The following is a 20,835-nucleotide window of genomic DNA, read 5'->3' on the forward strand; positions in this document are numbered from 1 at the left end:
AGGGGCCTCTTCTCGATCTGTCCAGTTCTTCTGTGGAGGCACTAGATGTCCCACAGGTTGGGACTGCATCATTCGTAATGGCACTAGCCACTGTGCTGATCCCTGTGAGCACTACACTGTGGTGGATGATGCCTGGCGTGCAATAGATTACAGATATGATGGGACTCGACACTGTGATAAAATGGTTTCCTGGGAAGGCTGGTATCGCATGTATCTAGGGGGCCTCAATGCTCAAATTCCAGAGAAATGTATAAAAAAATACATGTGTGGAACATATGCTCCTATGTGGCTAACAGAACCACATCCCAGTCAGTCAGGTATTGTTGTACAACGTTCTGTGTGCAACACGTGGGTTGACAGGTGCTGTTATTATGACTCACATAAGATCTATGTGAAGCGCTGCTATGAGCGGCAGACTGGAGGACACTTCTTCATCTACGGACTTAAGAAACCATCTATGTGTGATCTTGCATACTGCACAGGTACTGTATTCTGTTATCTCACTAGCATTCCAGAAACACATTCATCTGGTTAATGTGATGAATTCATAAATGCTGTTGACCTCTTAAAAATGAATAAATTAATTATTACAGTATATTAAATATAAGGTTTCTGTTTCTCCATTCTAAACAGAGGTTAGCAAAACAGGACAACGTCCTTCAACTACACCTGGTCCAGCAAGACAAACTTCTCGTCCACAACCAACTGGCCTCACAAGCAAAACAACTGAATTAACAAGCAAAACAGTGGCATTTTCAAGAACCACACCTGATCCAAGACCAACTGAATTAACAAGCAAAACAGTGGCATTTTCAGGAACCACATCTGATCCAAGACAAACTGAATTAACAAGCAAAACAGTGGCATTTTCAGGAACCACATCTGATCCAAGACAAACTGACCTTACAGCGACAACACCAGTGGCCAACAGCACTGCAGTGGAGGGGGAGGTCCGTCTGGTCAATGGAAGGAACGGTTCCTGCTCTGGCAGAGTGGAGATCTTCCACAGTGGACGATGGGGGACGGTGTGTGACGATGGCTGGAATGTGGCTAATGGTCAGGTGGTGTGTAGACAGTTGGGCTGTGGCAGGGTGCTGTCAGCTCCATCATTTGCACATTTTGGACAGGGCACCGGGCCCATTTGGTTAGATGATGTCGTGTGCTCAGGCAGCGAGTCAGAACTCACACAGTGTCGACACAGAGGGTTTGGGAGTCACAACTGCAACCACCGAGAAGATGCTGGTGTCGTTTGTGAAGGTAAACACAGATTCATGCACTATAAAATGTAAAATACATGCTTTAACTTGTTTAAAATTACATTTTTTTCCATTGACTTGTCATGACATCAATCTTTCAAGTGTGTCTTCCATTAACAATCCCTGTGGTACATGTTTTTCTGCATGTTGTTTGTGAATGTAGGTATTCTTTAATTTGGAACTCTTTCTACAAAATTACAATTAAAGATACAATATAGGTAAGCATTGTTTTCTTTTTTCTTTCCTCTCTCTTCTGTCTTTTCATTTTTCTAGTGGTCCAGCCCCCTGTAATCCAGATCTTCCAGTTACTTTGTAACCGTGATAAGCTCCAAGTAGCTCTGAATTTTCCCAGCATGACATCGAATGGTTTTAATCCTTTTTCTGGACACCTGGTGGACCGCAACTGCACTTGGGCCAGAAAACAAAATAACTTAGTGTGGTATGAAGTAAAGCCACAAATCGGAGCCTGTGGAACCACACTGAAGGTAATGACTTGACTGTTTCTGATATTGTTTTTACATGCTCTTTCCGGTAGTACCACACACCCTAAAAAGACATAGCCACAAAGATGGCAAACTAAACACACTCAAAGAAAAGCATGATCATAAAGGTGCATTATATGACACAGGATAAAACTGCAGATTAAGTAAACACATTGATCATTATCTTTTTTCCAGACCAACAGCACACACGCCATCTATTCCAACAGTTTATTTGTCTACCCTCAAAACAATGCATCCTTCATCATTCCTGTGAGTCTTCCTTTCTCCTGTGCCTATCCCCTGGATTTAGACACCAGTCTGGATGGAGCCATCAAACCATTACAGTAAGTAGTCTACAACACATCATACTATTCAATATACAAGACCAGGAAAAGCACCTAATTAAGGGTAAAAAGACACAAACTTAAATGTATGATTTACAGAGCTCCTTGTGTGTGGAATGAATTCAATTACTCTATCAGTGTCAAAATCTGTGTCAAAGCAGCAGAATATACATTCAAATGGCATATTTTAAAGGTAGAATGACTAAGTAGTCACCAGCAACTTATTATGACCAATTACAATCAAGCTTTCAACTGGACCTTACATGTCATGTCTACCACCAATGATTCCAATATGTTGTGGGGACACTTAAAGAAACATACGTCATGAATCAGTTTATTGACCCTTAAACCTTTCTCCCAGGATCTGATCTCATATTCCTTTCTTTAAAAAAAAAAAAAAGAATGAACACCAGGAGTAAATACCAAATGTGAAGTTACAATGTTTAAAACAGCCATTCAACACAGTGGATAAAACTGAATGAAAAGATTCTGCCAGTTTTGCATTGTCTTCTAGAAAGTGATCATGTTGACAGGTGTTGTCATACAGCATATATGTTATTTTTACCCCGCCCCCCGAAGGGGAGGCAAGTGGTACTGTTTTTGTTTCAGTTTTTTTCTTTCTTTGATTGTTAACACTCTAGCAGCAAAACTATGGGTTCGATTCATACCAAATTTGGTTTATAGACGGCCAATGACCCACAATACATGTGGTTACGTTTTGGCAATAAAGGTCAAAGTTAAAAATTTTTATGAATTCTGTTAAATCTTTTTTCCTCTCCCATTTACTTTTAATGGGTGAAATTTCAAATATCAATAAAAACATAAATTTTGATTCAATTCACTTCACGCATGGCACATGTATAGAGGCAACTGATATGTTGACATCAGCACATGCATAGACATGATGACATCAGCTGGATCGATGCCAAAATAAGTTACAATATGTGCAAGGGGCGAGGTTTGTTGTGACTGACACCACTTGTTTCTTTTCTTTTTTTTTTTTTTTTCAGAACAATAGCTCCCTTTATTTCGGAGAAAATCTGAAAAACAGGTTGTCCTCATGCAGAATGAAAAATGAAAAATTGTGTGTCTGCATCTATAGATCAACCTTTCCTGTCAAAATGTGCTGTAGATTTGGACTTATGTGTGGACAAAGACACATCTATTTGTAAAGTGGTGTCATAAAAGAAAACTAGCTACAAAATACGGACAGAAGTCTAGTTTAAATCATATAAATGCATGTTTTCTTCACAGGCCCTCAGGTGGAATTTCAGGTTTGGGTCACAAAGCCAGAGCCTCCATGTCTCTGTACCGTGACTCGGAGTACACCAGTGCTTACCCAGCAGGCTTAGTTAACCTGCCAGTGGGTTCACCACTGTATGTGGGTGTTACTGTGGAGGAAACAGATCCAGTGTTTGTGGCTGTTCTGGAGGACTGCTACAGCACTTACACACCAAACCCTGATGACACAGTGCAGTTCTATCTGATCCAGAACAAGTATGTGTCCGTCTAGAGCTTCAGCACATGGTTTGTAATCTAAAAGGGAAAAGTTTCAGTGTAAAATAACTCGTTTCATCCTCTGCGCTGTAGGTGTCCCACTGACCCCCAACAGGTAGCGTTGACCGAGAGCGGCTTATCCCTCCAGGCTCGTTTCTCTGCGCTGCTCTTCCTGCCACAGGGTGAATACAGGCCTGTTTACCTTCACTGCCACCTCAGTCTGTGTAACCCCAGAAGCTCCCATTGTGTTCCAGTGAGTCACTCATTTCACATTTACCACAACACCCTCAGCCCATAGTTAATACTAGTTAAAACACTGGGTTTTAAAATGTTTGTTCCACTTTGCAGTTTTGCAGAGGGAGGAACTCTCGCTCTGTTTCCAGCTCCATCCCAACAAAACCTCTGACCATTGGACCGATCACCTGTGAGTAGTAATCACAATCTGATTTTGAGCTAACATTGATTACAGTGAACTCATTTTTTTCCTTTTCTTTCTTGGTTTACAGGGGGAAAGTCACTGCACTGAATTGTATTTTCCATTGTTGAAATAAATGGATAAATGAGCATGTAATAAAAATTTGAATCAAAAGCATCAGAGCTTCTCCTATTCTCATCTGTCTTTATTTCAGAAAAAACATGAAAATATGACAACTACAAGGCAACATTATGAGCCACATTTTGTATATCATAATAGTATTATCATAATAACCTTTAAATACTCACAACTCCAAATTTTTCTCTTTTAAATGTAAATATTTTTATGTAATTTTTCTGTATTTACACTAAAACAAACTATCATTTTACAAAAAACATAAATATCCTGAACAAATATGAAAAACCTGAAATGTCTTAAGAAAAGTCAGTGTAATTTTAACAATATGCTGCCTGTTACTAAATGTTTTGTGTATTTGCAGATCCACCGTGATCCGTAAGTTGTAATTTACATGTGAAAATGATAAACTGAAGCATAATATTGTAAAATTGCACTTATTTTAAGAAATTTTAGGTTATTCATGTTATTCGCATTGTTTTAAATGACAGTTTGTAGATGTGAACATTTTCATCATGTAAAGAAAGTTTGAAGTTGACATTATTTATATATAATCATGTTTTCATTTTACTGATCCGGCCCACTTCAGACTAAATGTGGCTGAATTTGACCCCTGAACGAAAATGAGTTTGACACTCATGGGTTAGACAGACCAATTAAGATATTTCTGCTTGTCGGTGGAAGGAAGCCGAAATACCTGGAGCAAACCCACACAGACATGAAAAGAACACACAAACTCCACATAGAAAGGCCTTGGCGCTGAAATTGAACCCATGACCTGTGAGGTGAAAGTGCCTGTATCACTGTGCTGCCCTTATCCCTTTCCGATAAAATTAAAATATCTACTTTTCGATGTTAGGTGCACTTATGTTTTGCTAAGGTTTACCACGTTCAACAAAGTTCAAAATACTTTCTGAGCTCCAGCTGACAATGAATAATGAAAGCTTTCAGTCTTCATTAGACCTCCCCAGGATTGTGATGTAAAAATCTTATTAGTGCACTCTTATAAAAGTAAAGTGTACAGTGGAACAAAACGTCTAGTCAACCATTTACCTCTGAACAATAAACACATAAAAGAGTGAGTGTTGTGAAATATGATGCTTCAAATTTACAGGAAAGCCTTCAAGAAATTCCCCAATGATAACAGTTGGAAACAATATACCTCATCTGTCATAAACTGGTTGAAAGGTTAAGGTCAGCTAATTTAGTGCACTGTTGTGAGATACAAAAAATTTAAACACAACTTTTTGATTTATAAAAACATTTCACCTTATGTCATAAGCAATGTACTGTACATTAAAATGCACAGTAAAGGCACTGTTTCTAAATGAGCCGCTCATTTATATTAGTTCATTGTGCAAACATATGAGGACATAAACATATTTTGTCTTTCGACATCAGTTCAAGATTTATTGCACTAGTATAAAATCCTTTCTATTGGCAGGAGACATTGTTCGATCATAAGTTTTGTTTGACTGGAACTCTTTTGTATTATTTTGACTAATAAGTAACTCTCTTGATGTCATATTAATCATTGCTCTCTCTGACCTACTTTGTTTAACCAATCATGATGTTTTACAGTCTTCATTACACAAATGCAAGTGTATAAATTCCCTGAACCTCACTCTCCACTGGATTCTTTCAGGCATCTTTATGTGAACACCTAGATTTCTACAACAGCTCTGCAAAGTAAGTACAAAAATAAGTGCAACAAAAGAACATAGTTTATGTGTTTTATGCTTGGAGGGATCATTTTTAAAATGAGGCGTTACAACTGGTCATTTCTGAAGAAGCATTTTATGTCACTTTGTGTCTTGAATTTTTTTTTTAAGGAAGTTTGCATCTTGGACTGACTAATCATGGGGGTGTGGAGGGGTTTCTCACTGCTCCTAATCTTCCACATTTTTACAGGAAGCACATCAGGTAAGCCATTTGTTAACTTGTTCTAGAGTTTATTTAGACATTTTTAGAAACATTTTTTTCATCTTATTCCAAGAAAAAAAAAAATTCTCTATTTTGTGCCACAGTGAGCATCAGTGAATAGACCAGAATAACCAGTCTAAACATTTTTTATTAAAAATTCTGATACTCAAAATAAAGGATGAAGCTTTCCAACCTGATAAATACATTATATGGACAAAAGTACTGGGACACATTGAATTCAGGCGTTTCATAGCTACAGTGGGCTGGGCTACAAAACCAGATTGATAATTATTATTTCATCTTCAATGTTGATTGTATTTACAATATCATGTAAACCACTTACAAAATATCTAAGAATGTATTTTTACATAATTTTACTTGACATTGAAATTTCATGTGTGGGTGGGTGGGGGCTTTCTGTGTGATGTTTGCATGTTCTCCCCTATATCTGCATGGGTTCCCTCCGGGTACCCCAGCTTCCTCCCACCATCCAAAGAGGTGCACTAATGTCTTAATTGTTAATTGGTCAATCTAAATTGCCTATGGGTGTAAGTGTGAGAGGGAATGGTTGTTTGTCTCTTTATATGTCGGCCCTGTGATAAGTGGGTGTCACATTCAGGGTGTACCCCGCCCTCAGCCACTGGTAACTGGAATATCACCCTTTCGTGGACTAAGAAATTCAGAAAATTAATCAAGGTTCAATGTTCAAGGTGACTTTATTGATATCTGTGGGTAGATTTGTTCTGCAGTCTGCAAAGGGCATCTCAAACGTTAAACACAAAAACATTAAAACTACAGGACACATACAGGGAACAGATTAAAAACAGCAGAGACAAATGACATGGACAGGTACTCCCAGCAGCTCACTGATCATGGTTTAAAACACACTAAAAATAAACAGATTTTTTTTTAAAACTGACGAAAGTTAATAAAAGTCATCAGATATCACTAAAAATGACAATATAAAACCTCTAAAAAGCATAATACAGACATGATATAATGATATAATACAAGGGACAATAAATAAATAAATGATAAATAAGTTAAGACCACGTTAAAATAAGCCAGACCCCAAGAACTGAAATCAAGTGAAGTGCATCAAGGCTTATTTAAAAGAGAAATAGCAGCAGGAACAAAGCTGTTCCTGTAGCGTGTGGTCCTAGATTTGGGGACATTGAATCTCCATCCGGAAATTAATGAGTTAATGACAATAAATAAGATGCAATATTTATTTTAAAAGAAATATTGATTTGACATTCATCATGATAAACAATGACAACAGTTGATATGAAAAGTTTTATCATGATAATATTCCAAATCACCAGGAATGGGAAGAAACAACAAACTGCTCCGATGTGTCCCAATATTTTGACCATATAGCACGGGGGTCACCAATCCTGGTCCTCGAGGGCCGGTCTCCTACATGTTTTAGATGTTTCCTTCTTCCAGCACACCTGACAGTCATTATCAGTCTTCTGCAGAGCTTGACGATAGGCTTATCATTTGAATCAGGTGTGTTGGAAGAGGGTTACATCTAAAACATGCAGGATAACGGCCCTCGAGGACCAGAATTGGTGACCCCTATAGCGTATGTATTTATTAAATTTCACTGTATTTCCCACAAGTTTATAACTACCAGCTTTACATATAGAACATGTAAAAATGATGTCAGTATATATAAAACATAAAAATAATCGCTCATTGATCAATAGATATTTAAGTAAATGAAAAGCAATGTCCTAAGTTGTTTTTTAGTCCTGCTACTGTCCAAACCATTAGGAAAGTCCATTCAAAACAGTCCTGCCAGAATCCTCAAACGGACCCATAAACAAGAACATATCACTCCCATTCTCCATAACCTCCACTGGCTACCAATCCCCTTCAGAATTACTTATAAGGCCGGCCTCATCACCTTCAAGTGCCTCCATAATCACACCCTCGACTACCTCAAGAACCTCCTCACACCTCCACCCGTAGTCTCCGGCCCCACAGCACCAACCTCCTCCTCCCCCCAGAACTAAACTTCGGACCATGGGTGACTGGGCCTTCTCCTCTCCCACCCCCCGTATCTGGAACTCCCTCCCTGACCACCTCAGAGCTCCTCAGTCACTGGACTCCTTCAAAAAGGGGCTAAAAACATTCCAGTTTAGACAGGCTTTTTATGAGCCACCATGATGCTCTGTTTTATTCGCCTAGTCTTTTATTCCTGATACAGTATTTTTATTTTTTATTGGACTGTTTTCTCTCTGTAGCACTTTGATATTCTGCTGAATGAAAAGTGCTTTATAAATGCAATTTATTATTATTATTATTATTATTATTATTATTATTATTATTATTATTATTATTAAAGATTTTACAACCTGTTAAATATGAATGTTTCTCCTGAATACTTTACATAGATGTATAAGGTTTAAGATATTGCTTACTCTTCACAGGTACACTTGTGACTAGCTGTGATTCCTGTCATAATGAAGCCACCTGCCAGGAGTTACAACAGCGAGGCGATACCCTCACCAGCAGGGCCTTATCCTGTGTCTGTAAAGAAGGCTTTGTGGGTGATGGTGTCAGCTGTTATGATACAAAACTCTGTAGTGACTCGTCTTGCTGCAGCTCAGGCTATCACTGGTCACCAGAGAAAGGCTGTGTTGACACTGATGAGTGCTCTCTCCCCAAATCACCCTGTGTATCACCTCAGGTTTGCAGAAACACACCAGGCTCATTTGAATGTCTGGCACCTTCATCCAGCTCCAGATCAGGGAACTCTTCTCAATCTGTCCAGTTCTACTGTGGAGGCACTAGATGTCCCACAGGTTGGGACTGCATCACTCTTAATGGCACTAGCTACTGTGCTGATCCCTGTGAGCACTACACTGTGGTGGATGATGCCTGGCGTTCAGTAAATAATAATGTGACTGTACATTGTGACCAGCATGTTAACTGGCAAGGCTGGTATCGCATGTATTTAGGAGGCATCAGTGCAAGTATTCCAGAGAGGTGTATAGAAGCATACTCATGTGGAACACATGCTCCTATGTGGCTAGCGGAACCGCATCCTCACCAGTCAGAGAGTATTGTTACCCGCCATGTATGCAACACATGGAATTCCGATTGCTGCTATTTTAGCTCACACACAATCCATGTAAAGAAGTGCTATGGACAGTACTACGTCTACAAACTTGTTGCACCATCCGCCTGCCATCTTGCATACTGTGCAGGTATTGCATTATATTGCTTCATTCCAACAGTATTTGTCATGTGATCCATTTACCTCTTTAAAAGGAAAAAATATTTTATGACCAAATACAGATATCAGTAAGCATAAATACATGCATATGTTATTTTACTTTTATTTTATTTTTTACTGGAAACAGAGCTTCCAGGACAAGTTCCACCACCCACCCCTACACCACCCACTGCAGTGGAGGGGGATGTCCGTCTGGTCAATGGAATTAATGGTTCCTGCTCTGGCAGAGTGGAGATCTTCCACAGTGGACAGTGGGGGACGGTGTGTGACGATGGCTGGAATATGGCTAATGGTCAGGTGGTGTGTAGACAGCTGGGCTGTGGCAGGGTGCTGTCAGCTCCATCAGTTGCACATTTTGGACAGGGCACCGGGCCTATTTGGTTAGATGATGTCGTGTGCTCAGGCAGCGAGTCAGAACTCACACAGTGTCGACACAGAGGGTTTGGGAGTCACGACTGCAGCCACCGAGAAGATGCTGGTGTCGTTTGTGAAGGTAAACACAAATTCATGCAGATATGTGCCAACAAAGTCTTGATTTTTTACATGCACTAAAAAATGTAAAATACATGCTTTAACTTGTTTAACATAACATTTTTTCCATTGACTTGTCATGACATCAGTCTTTCATGTGTATCTTCCATTAACAATCCCTGTGGTGCATGTTTTTCTGTTAGCTTATTCACCAGTGAGGCTGGTCAACTCTGACAACCGCTGCTCTGGCAGAGTGGAGCTCTACCATCAAAGACAGTGGGGGACAGTGTGTGATGATGGCTGGGACCTAAATGATGCTAATGTGGTGTGCAGACAGCTGGGCTGTGGTCGGGCTCGTTCAGCACTTTCAAATGCAGCTTTTGGACAGGGCACTGGACCCATCTGGTTGGACGAAGTTGGCTGTAGTGGAAATGAACCATCAATAGCATACTGCAGACATCGAGGATTTGGAGTCCACGACTGTGGTCATGTTGAAGATGCTGGTGTTGTCTGTGACTGTAAGTTGTAACAAATTATAATAAGTTTGAAGTAGGGATGCACCGATACCAATACCAGTACTGGTATCGGGTCCAATACTCAGTGTGTGTACTTGTACTCGTACTCGTACTCCAATACAACCACACCGATACCATTTACGGTAGTGTGAGATTCGCAGCTAAGTGCAGCAGGTATGTGACAGAGGAGTAATGTCAGCAGTGTGAAAATTTTTCAAAATAAATGACAGTGACAAAAGTAACGCTGAGCGTTCTGTCCGTCCTCTGCGTACATTCCATACGTTTTCCAGGTGCTCTCGGATGCGTACCCAGACAGAGAATACCACTGGGAACCGTGAAGGTAGAGGATCTGTTCAAAGAGTGACTGTGTGAGTTAGTAAAAAACTACTGACATATTTATGACAACTACCTTCATCAGTGTCAATATAAACATTAGTATCCACAATAGTGTTACTTCTGTCATCTCCATGTTTATTATTACTGACTATCTTCTTCTCAAAAAACTTCACTTTTCTCCTGGTATTTGTCCACTGTGGTTAATTAAGAGCGGCGCCCCCTGGTGGATTTATTGAGAAACGCTCATTCCAACACATTAAATGTCAGTATCAGTACTTTGTTCCAGTCAGACTAATAACAACAACAGTAAAGCACATTTACAAAAGCAGCTAAGAACTGTAATAGTATTATTAAGTATTCATATCGGTACTCGTATCGGCAAGTTCTCAAATGTAAGTACTTGTATTTGTACTCGGTCTGGAAAAAAGTGGTATCAGTGCATCCCTAGTTTGAAGTAGTCATTTATTTCATATTTAACTACAGAAATAAATTTAATGATGAATCCCAGCTTTGACCATATACCACAGAAAGAGTTGAACAGAATCAAATCTATCAGTCATGAATGTAATAATAATACATTTAGTTTGAATTAAAATGAGAATACTACACTGCTCCTCATTAGTGCTGGTAACAAAGCAGGGTGTAGTTTTTCAGCAGTCCAAGAAGTACTGGATCCTTTACTTTAATGAACTACTATTACACAGTCTGGTGGATCTGACTGTTATTATTATTGTTGTGATCTGCACTGCTTGGGGAAAAAAGTCCGACACTGTAATATTTCATTGGACCTCACTTTGCTTTTATTTTGCCACATTTTCACTATGGCATAATAATGTTATGCAATATCATAACATTCATTTCTGTTCATAGCTGCAATGATATTTGGCCAGGCTCTAGTTTTGATGATGGGAGAGTTAAATGACTGCATAAAGTCTTCACCATCGCATCACAAAGACAAAGTTTAGGTCTGAAGTCCGTAGTGGCCAGTCCATGTGAGAAAATGATTTCTCATGGTCCCTGAACTACTTTTTCACAAGCCGGATGAACTCAGTGACTGTTGTCCAAACTTTATGCTTTCTAGTAAACTGATGGTTGTTTAAGAAATGACAAGCTACTCACTGCATCACTTAAGGTGTAAAGAACTTTAAGGTGTAAAGAACTCCAAAGGAAGGATCTTAACTATTTGCTTGAAAGAAATCCAGGTGATTACTTTCTTTGGCCTAGATGTGGGTGGTATTTTTATATTGTGAAAATTAGATTTGTCCTGTGGATTCACATATCAATTTCTTTCAGATCATCCACAAATTAACAGCACAGTTGCACCAACCCCCTCAGATCCACCCCAACAAACCACAACACTAGTGACACCAACCCCCTCAGATCCACTAACACAAACCACAACACCAGTGGCCAACAGCACTGCAGTGGAGGGGGATGTCCGTCTGGTCAATGGAGGGAACGGTTCCTGCTCTGGCAGAGTGGAGATCTTCCACAGTGGACAGTGGGGGACGGTGTGTGACGATGGCTGGAATATGGCTAATGGTCAGGTGGTGTGTAGACAGCTGGGCTGTGGCAGGGTGCTGTCAGCTCCATCAGTTGCACATTTTGGACAGGGCACCGGGCCTATTTGGTTAGATGATGTCGTGTGCTCAGGCAGCGAGTCAGAACTCACACAGTGTCGACACAGAGGGTTTGGGAGTCACAACTGCAACCACGGAGAAGATGCTGGTGTCGTTTGTGAAGGTAAACACAAATTCATGCAGATATGTGCCAACAAAGTCTTGATTTTTTACATGCACCAAAAAATGTAAAATACATGCTTTAGCTTGTTTAACATAACATTTTTTCCATTGACTTGTCAAAACATCAATCTTTCATGTGTATCTTCCATTAACAATCCCTCTGATGCATGTTTTTCTGTTAGCTTATTCACCAGTGAGACTGGTCAACTCTGACAACCGCTGCTCTGGCAGAGTGGAGATCTACCATCAAAGACAGTGGGGGACAGTGTGTGATGATGGCTGGGGTCTAAATGATGCTAATGTGGTGTGCAGACAGCTGGGCTGTGGTCGGGCTCGTTCAGCACTTTCAAATGCAGCTTTTGGACAGGGCACTGGACCCATCTGGTTGGACGATGTTACCTGTAGTGGAAATGAATCATCAGTAACAGACTGCAGACATCCAGGATTTGGAGTCCACAATTGCGGTCATAATGAAGATGCTGGTGTTGTCTGTGATTGTAAGTCATAGCTAGTTAAAATATGTTTAAAGTAGTCATTTATGTCCTATTTAACTACAGAAATCAATTTAATGATGAATCCCAGCTTTGACCATATACTACAGAAAGAGTTGAACAAAATCAAATCTATCAGTCATGAATGTAATAATAATACATTTAGTTTGAATTAAGATGAGAATACTACACTGCTCCTCATTAGTGCTGGTAACAAAGCAGGGTGTAGTTTTTCAGCAGTCCAAGAAGTACTGGATCCTTTACTTTAATGAACTACTATTACACAGTCTGGTGGATCTGACTGTTATTATTATTGTTGTGATCTGCACTGCTTGGGTAAAAAAAGTTCCACACTCTAATATTTCACTGGACCTCACTTTGCTTTTATTATACCATATATTCACTATGGCATAATAATGTTATGCAATATCATAACATTCATTTCTGTCCATAGCTGTAATAATACTTGGCCAGGCTGTAGTATTGATGATGGGAGAGTTAAATGACTGCATAAAGTTTTCACCATCACAGCACACAGACAAAGTTTAGGTCTGACGTCCGTAGTGGCCAGTCCATGTGAGAAAATGATTTCTCATGGTCCCTGAACTACTTTTTCACAAGCCAGATGAACTCAGTGATTGTTGTCTAAACTTGTGCTCACTAGTAAACTGATGGTTGTTGAAGAAATGACAAGCTACTCACTGCATCACTTAAGGTGTAAAGAACTTAGAATTGATGCATTAATCCCTGTAGAAAATATCCAAAGGAAGGATCTTAACTATTTGGTTGAAAGAAATCCAGGTGATTACTTTCTTTGGCCTAGATGTGGGTGGTATTTTTATATTGTGATAAATACATTTGTCCTGTGGATTCACATATCATTTTCTTTCAGATCATCCACAAATTAACAGCACAGTTGCACCAACCACCCCTGATCCACCAACACAAGCCACAACACCAGTGGCCAACAGCACTGCAGTGGAGGGGGATGTCCGTCTGGTCAATGGAGGGAACGGTTCCTGCTCTGGCAGAGTGGAGATCTTCCACAGTGGACGATGGGGGACAGTTTGTGACGATGGCTGGAATATGGCTAATGGTCAGGTGGTGTGTAGACAGCTGGGCTGTGGCAGGGTGCTGTCAGCTCCATCAGTTGCACATTTTGGACAGGGCACCGGGCCTATTTGGTTAGATGATGTCGTGTGCTCAGGCAGCGAGTCAGAACTCACACAGTGTCGACACAGAGGGTTTGGGAGTCACAACTGCAACCACGGAGAAGATGCTGGTGTCGTTTGTGAAGGTAAACACAAATTTATGCACATATGTGCCAACAAAGTCTTGATTTTTTACATGCACCAAAAAATGTGAAATACATGTGTTAACTTGTTTAACATTAGATTTTTTCCACTGACTTGTCATAACATCAGCCTTTCATGTGTATCTTCCATTAACAATCCCTGTGGTGCATGTTTTCCTGTTAGCTTATTCACCAGTGAGGCTGGTCAACTCTGACAACCGCTGCTCTGGCAGAGTGGAGCTCTACCATCAAAGACAGTGGGGGACAGTGTGTGATGATGGCTGGGACCTAAATGATGCTAATGTGGTGTGCAGACAGCTGGGCTGTGGTCGGGCTCGTTCAGCACTTTCAAATGCAGCTTTTGGACAGGGCACTGGACCCATCTGGTTGGACGATGTTGCCTGTCGTGGAAATGAACCATCAGTAACAGACTGCAGACATCCAGGATTTGGAGTCCACAACTGTGGTCATGTTGAAGATGCTGGCGTTGTTTGTGAACGTGAGTATATTTGTAGATCTTAACACAAAGTTGTGATTAATTTACTATGGAGGGGTGAAATGTTTTCTTTTCCCTTCTCTCTTTTATGTCTTTCAATAGCCCAGACCTCTCCAATCCAGATTTTCGACATAAATTGTGCTGATGATCACCTCCAAGTAGGTCTGAATTTGCTTAGCGTGACAGTGAATGGTTTTAACCCTCTTTCTGGACACCTGGTGGACCGCAACTGCACTTGGACCAGAAAACAAAGTAACATTGTGTGGTATGAAACGGCGGCCCGAAGTGGACACTGTGGAACTTCACAGATGGTAAAGAATTAACTGTTTTTTCTTTACTGTTTCATTTATTGTGTTGTGTTTGTCCTGTACTGCCCTACATTGTGTGTACATTTGTTTTTTAAAAACTCCAAGTGTTGCTCTGACTCACCTCAGAAAGAGAATTTCTCACTCAAAAATACAGTGATGAAAGCAATACATAAAGGATAAAACTACAGATTAAGTAAACACATTGATCATCATCTTTTTTCCAGACCAACAGCACACACGTCATCTATTCCAACAGCCTATTTGTCTACCCTCAAAACAATGCATCCTTCAGCATCCCTGTGAGTCTTCCCTTCTCCTGTGCTTATTCCCTGGATGTAGACACCAGTCTGCGGGGAGCTGTCAGGCCGTTAGAGTAAGTTATCTACAACACATCATACTATGATACTATAATGCAAACTTACATATAGTGTTTCAGTGCAGTTCATAGAAGTCCACAACAGACCTTTGATGAGATTAATCATAATCGACATATTTGCCTGTTTTCAAGTAGATCTTAAGGCAGCATTTGTGACTAAAATACATTCAAGCTTAAATATCTTAAAAAGCTGGCACTAATAACTTTCTCTCCTTGATGTCCAATTAAAACGTCCTGTTACTGCCATTTCTCAAGTGTTTGTATTTATTGAAAAAAAAAAAAAAAAAGATCCAGAGTTAACTGATGTTTTGAGTGACAGGACAAATCACTGTGTGGACTGTGTATGTAGGTCAGATTAGGTGGTTTAATTTCTTTTGTGAGTTTTTTTTTTTAAATATCTTTCAGATTGGATTTTTTTCCCAATCTAAACAATATATTAACTAGAAGCACTCGGAGAGCGCAGCCCTCCGCCAAGGCTGATCAGTGCCCCCCCCCCCCCCCCCCCCCCCCCCCCCCCCCCCCCCCGATCACCACCAAAATTTAATCATTTCTTCCTTATCCCATTTCCAACAAACCCTGAAAATTTCATCCAAATCTGTCCATAACTTTTTGAGTTATGTTGCACACTAACGGACAGACAAACAAACAAACAAACAAACAAACAAACAAACAAACAAACAAACAAACCCTGGCAAAAACATAACCTCCTTGGCGGAGGTAATAAATCCCTATTATCTGCTCCAGATAATGTACATACTTATATTTCATTTGCTTTGTGTATAAACTGAACTGACTAATTGTTTGATTGAAAAGTGTCCATAATATAAGAATATAAGAACAGTAATCACAAAAACTGGAAACCAGAATTGGCTTATTAATACAAATATATGTTTTCTTGACAGGCTCTCAGGTGGAATTTCAGGTGTGGGTAGCGAACCCGTAGCCTTCCTGACTCTGTACCGTGACCCTGACTATATTAACGCTTACCCATCTGGCCTGACCAGCCTGCCGGTGGGTTCACCAATGTATGTGAAGGTCACTGTGACGAGGAGAGATCCAATGTTTGTGGCTGTTCTGGAGGACTGCTACAGCACTTACACACCAAACCTAAATGACCCATTTCGATACTATATGATCCAGAACAAGTATGTGTCCGTCTAGTGCTTCAGCACATGGTTTGTAATCTAAAAGGGAAAAGTTTCAGTGTAAAATAACTCGTTTCATCCTCTGTGCTGTAGGTGTCCCACTGACCCCCAACAGGTGGTGTTGACTGAGAGTGGCTTATCCCTCCAGGCTCGTTTCTCTGCGCTGCTCTTCCTGCCAGAGGGTGAATACAGGCCTGTTTACCTTCACTGCCACCTCAGTCTGTGTAACCCCAGAATTTCCCGTTGTGTTCCAGTGAGTCACTCATTTCACATTTACCACAACACCCTCAGCCCATAGTTAATACTAGTTAAAACACTGAGTTTTAAAATGTTTGTTCCACTTTGCAGTTTTGCAGAGGGAGGAATGCTCGCTCTGTTGCCAACTCCATCCCAATACAACCTCTGACCATTGGACCGATCACCTGTGAGTAGAATCACAATCTGATTTTAAGCTAACATTGATTACAGTGAAGTCATTTTTTTTCTTTTTTCCTCAATTTTCAGGGAGAAAGTCACTGGACTAAGTTTTTTCTTCAGAATCAGTTTTTAAAAAAATGTATTTTAAGGTTAGTTTTTTTCAACCAATAATTAATAACAATAATTCAGCTGGTATATTTGATAATTCATAAACATAAAGTAATCCATCCTGTACTCTACATGAAAAGAGGAACTCCTAATCATACAATAAGTTGTATATAACTCTTCCAACTGTTGCTTTGCAAAAACTAATAAACAAATAATAATAATAAATAATTCATGCACATTTGTTACAATAAAAGTGAAGGCGACAGAACATCCCTGCTTCCTGTGTTTATTTAATCAAAATATCACAATATGACAACTGAAAACAAATATTTAGAGCTAAATCTTGACATCCATGTGTTGTCCACAGTCTGCATGTGGGCTACACTTTCACACTCATATTCACTCTGTCACACAATATAAAGGTAACTTTAACTGTATACAGTGTATGACAGAATAGGGAAATCATCTTGAGACTAGGCTTCAACTGTCATGTACAAATTTCACAGTATTGAAGTAGAGCACACATAAAACTTAACTGAAGTCTATATAAATATTTACACATTAAGTTTAGCAGATATTTTATACTGGATGCCCTTTCTGGTGCAAGCATCTCCATTTATTTGGGCATGTGACTGGCAGTAGAGACCAGAACTAGAACTACAACTAGACCTAAAACTGGAACCAGTGGCTGGATTAAGACTACATTATACATATGACTGTACATAAAGGAAGAAACAAAAACAAATTAAGGAAGTGTTAATTCTGTTATAAACTCATCAATAGAAAGTGACAGCGTTATCACCTACCATCAAACAGAGAAAGGAGACAAGTTGCTATAGAAACATGGCATACAACACAGTGGTCTGCTCCCACTACTGATATAAACAGCTCATTCTTATTTAACACAACCATAGATTCCTATTTTAACACAATGAAACAGCAATAAATACATAATTATTAATATAATTTTCTATTTTTGCAGTTAGAGTTTCTTAAATTCCCTTGAATCTATCACACAGGGCCTTTAACGTACTTTTAGAGTACTCATAGAGTTATGGAAGCAGTGTTTAGCCATCTGTCTTCTTAATACTTATTCCACCACTGTGTACTGCTACTACTTTGGGTTGCTCCCTTTAACTGTCACCACAGCAAATCGTCTACTACCATCTGACCCTGTCTCCTGTATCTTCTACCTGCATATCCTCCTTCACCACATCCATAAATCTCCTCTTTGGTCTTCCTCTTTGCCTCCTGCCTGGTAACTCCATCTTCATCATCCTTCTACCAATATATTCATCATCCCTCCTCTGCACATGTTCGAACCATCTCAGTCTGGAGTCTCTCACTTTGTCCCAAATCGTCCAACCTAAGCTGTCCCTCTGATGAGCTTGTTCCTAATCCAGTCCATCCTCATCACTGCCAAAGAAAACATCAATATCTTCAGCTCTCCCACCTCCATCTCTGCCTCCTGTCTTTTCATCAGTGCAGCCGTCTCTAAACTGTTCAACATAACATGTCTTAGTACCACCCTGTACACCAGCAGTTCTCAACGGGGGGCCACTGGCCATTAGGGGGCCTCAGAGAGCTAATAGGGGGCCCTGAGATGGCTGTGGATGTTTCAAAAAAAAAAAAAAAAAAAAACCAGAAAAATACTCTAATAACAAAATAGTGAAAGAAACCAAATCTAACTGAACAAATAGTCCACGGGTACAAGGTCTTTATCGTTAACGAAAACTAACGAAATGACGAAAACTAGAACTGTAAAAACATTTTCATTAACTCAAATAAATAAAAAACTATAATTAAAATAAAAAATGATAACTAACTGAAACTGTATTGTGTGCTTACAAAACTAACTAAAACGGATCAAAATTAGGGATAAAATTCCCTTCGTTTTCGTCGTTGTCAATGTTCGATTGATATGAAATCGATTTATTTCACTTGAGCAACTTTAGCTAGTTTGACACTTCACGATCTGTCACTTGTGATCACTTGTGGTTTAGAGTCATCTTCTGGTCCCCACTCTACCTGGAAACATGGAGACTAAAGTTGGGAGAAAGCAGCAGAGCCTTGTATGGGATTTATCTGAATTTGACGGCAAGGAAGAGAAAAGATACGACGAAACTAAAACTAATACTAGAACTAAACTAAAACTAAGCATTTAGAAGGGAATGAAAACTAATAAAAACTAGCAAACCTGCTCTAAAAACTAATTAAAACTAACTGAATTAGAGAAAAAAAAAGTCAAAACTAAAACTAAACTATAGTGAAAAATCCAAAACTATTATAACCTTGCACGGGTAGTGTTTCATTTGTATAAAATAACCTTTTACTTGACACAGGGGGGCCTTGGAAGAAGAAAGGTTGAAAAAAAAACCAGTTGTAACATTTACTTTAAAGAAGTGATATTTTGCCTTTTTAAATGGAATTATGCATTTTAAAACATTTCCCTGTGATTGACATAAACTGTAAATGCTATGCTTGGGTCTGCCTTCTTCATTAATTCAACTCCACAGGTCCATCTTCAAGCCTATTTCTGAGTAATGACACCAGAAAGGTCATTTTGAGCGCTGGCCCTTTAAATGCAAATGAGCCACTTCACACCGCACCCCCTTCAGGTTGTTGGCTGTGCTTTCTGTCCTGTTTAGCCACTTGTGTTCATTAATACAACCAACAACTGAACATTTAGGTAATCAGCTCAAAGTTTGGACGTATTTTCAGTACAGACTACAACCGCTGCTGCTGACAAACAATTATGCCGTACTCTGAGAAATGTTCATTGGACGTCTTGACCTTATATGTGGAAATGTTGTGATGTAACTAGCTACAGATGTAACAAATTAAGCAGGAATTAGAACAAGTCGTAGAAATCCGCTCGATTTTTCCAAAATGAGTATAAAGATACAGTAGCTTTCCAACACATGGAGGGTTCAAATTCAAACTTTTTGAAGTGGGTTTAACAAAATAGGACCCCTTAAACTCTTGCAGAGGCTCTTCTGTCCCACATCACTTTTGATATTTTTCTCCATTCCAGGGGTGTCACACATACAGCCAGCAGACCAAAACAGGGCCTCCAAAGGGTTCGATCCAGCCCAAAGGATGAATTTGCAGTGCAAAAATTACACGAGTCAATTCTGTCAATGAGTCTTGGAAAGTTGCTTTGATAAAGTTAAATGCTATATTTCTCGGTTCCAGATGCCTGTTACTAAACGTTTTGTGCCTTTGTAGATCCACTGTAATCAGTAAGTCGTAATGCAATGTTGTCAAAATATTATTTATCCTTTCTGGTTGTTCTTGTTGGTTCAGGTTATTTACATGTTTTTGTGAAATATAGTTTGTAATTGTCAACCTTTTTCTATTTACATACAACAAGAGAAACAAATTAGTTTTCATTATTTATAAGTTATTATGCTATTATTTTACCACTTGAGATCGAATTGGGCTGTATATAGCCCTTGAACCAAACCAAGCTTGACATCCACGCTCTGCCAATTCCATCCAACCCAACCTCCCCATTGCTCTGAACCACTGATCCTTAACACTCAAAATCCTTCACCTCCTCTACCTCGACTCCTTGCATTCTCACATATTCCACCATTGTGTAAAATTATATTAGTCATGTGCAAAAGTGCTTTAATATATTCAATGCATATAAAATAAATATTAGGTTTATTCACCCTCCTCTTGAAGGTCACTGCTCTGATTCTGCTTTCCAGGAAACTCACTGTACAGGCAACTGACGGCAGGGGCGTGGTTTTGGTTGCAGTTTTTTTTTGATGAACAGGCCTATAAACTAATAGGAGGTGTCGTTTGTAGAATGAGGCGGGGCGTATAGAA

At 39.6% G+C, this 20,835-nt stretch overlaps 1 protein-coding gene across 1 annotated transcript; it reads left to right on the forward strand.

Annotated features, from left to right (window-relative positions):
• The first annotated feature begins 187 nt into the window (after window positions 1-187).
• LOC115417633 (deleted in malignant brain tumors 1 protein-like) lies at window positions 188-18,569 on the forward strand. The gene is made up of 14 exons (XM_030131646.1): window positions 188-482; window positions 634-1,257; window positions 9,362-9,367; window positions 9,475-9,792; window positions 9,920-10,288; window positions 11,915-12,371; window positions 12,490-12,864; window positions 13,766-14,175; window positions 14,279-14,647; window positions 14,747-14,955; window positions 15,177-15,325; window positions 16,231-16,473; window positions 16,567-16,726; window positions 18,402-18,569. Exons 1-14 carry the CDS (start codon window positions 209-211, stop codon window positions 18,567-18,569), a joined length of 4,131 nt encoding a protein of 1,376 aa, XP_029987506.1. The 5' UTR covers window positions 188-208.
• The last annotated feature ends 2,266 nt before the right edge of the window (window positions 18,570-20,835 follow it).

Source organism: Sphaeramia orbicularis, chromosome 1 (assembly GCF_902148855.1).
Source record: "Sphaeramia orbicularis chromosome 1, fSphaOr1.1, whole genome shotgun sequence".
Lineage (NCBI taxonomy): Eukaryota > Metazoa > Chordata > Actinopteri > Kurtiformes > Apogonidae > Sphaeramia > Sphaeramia orbicularis.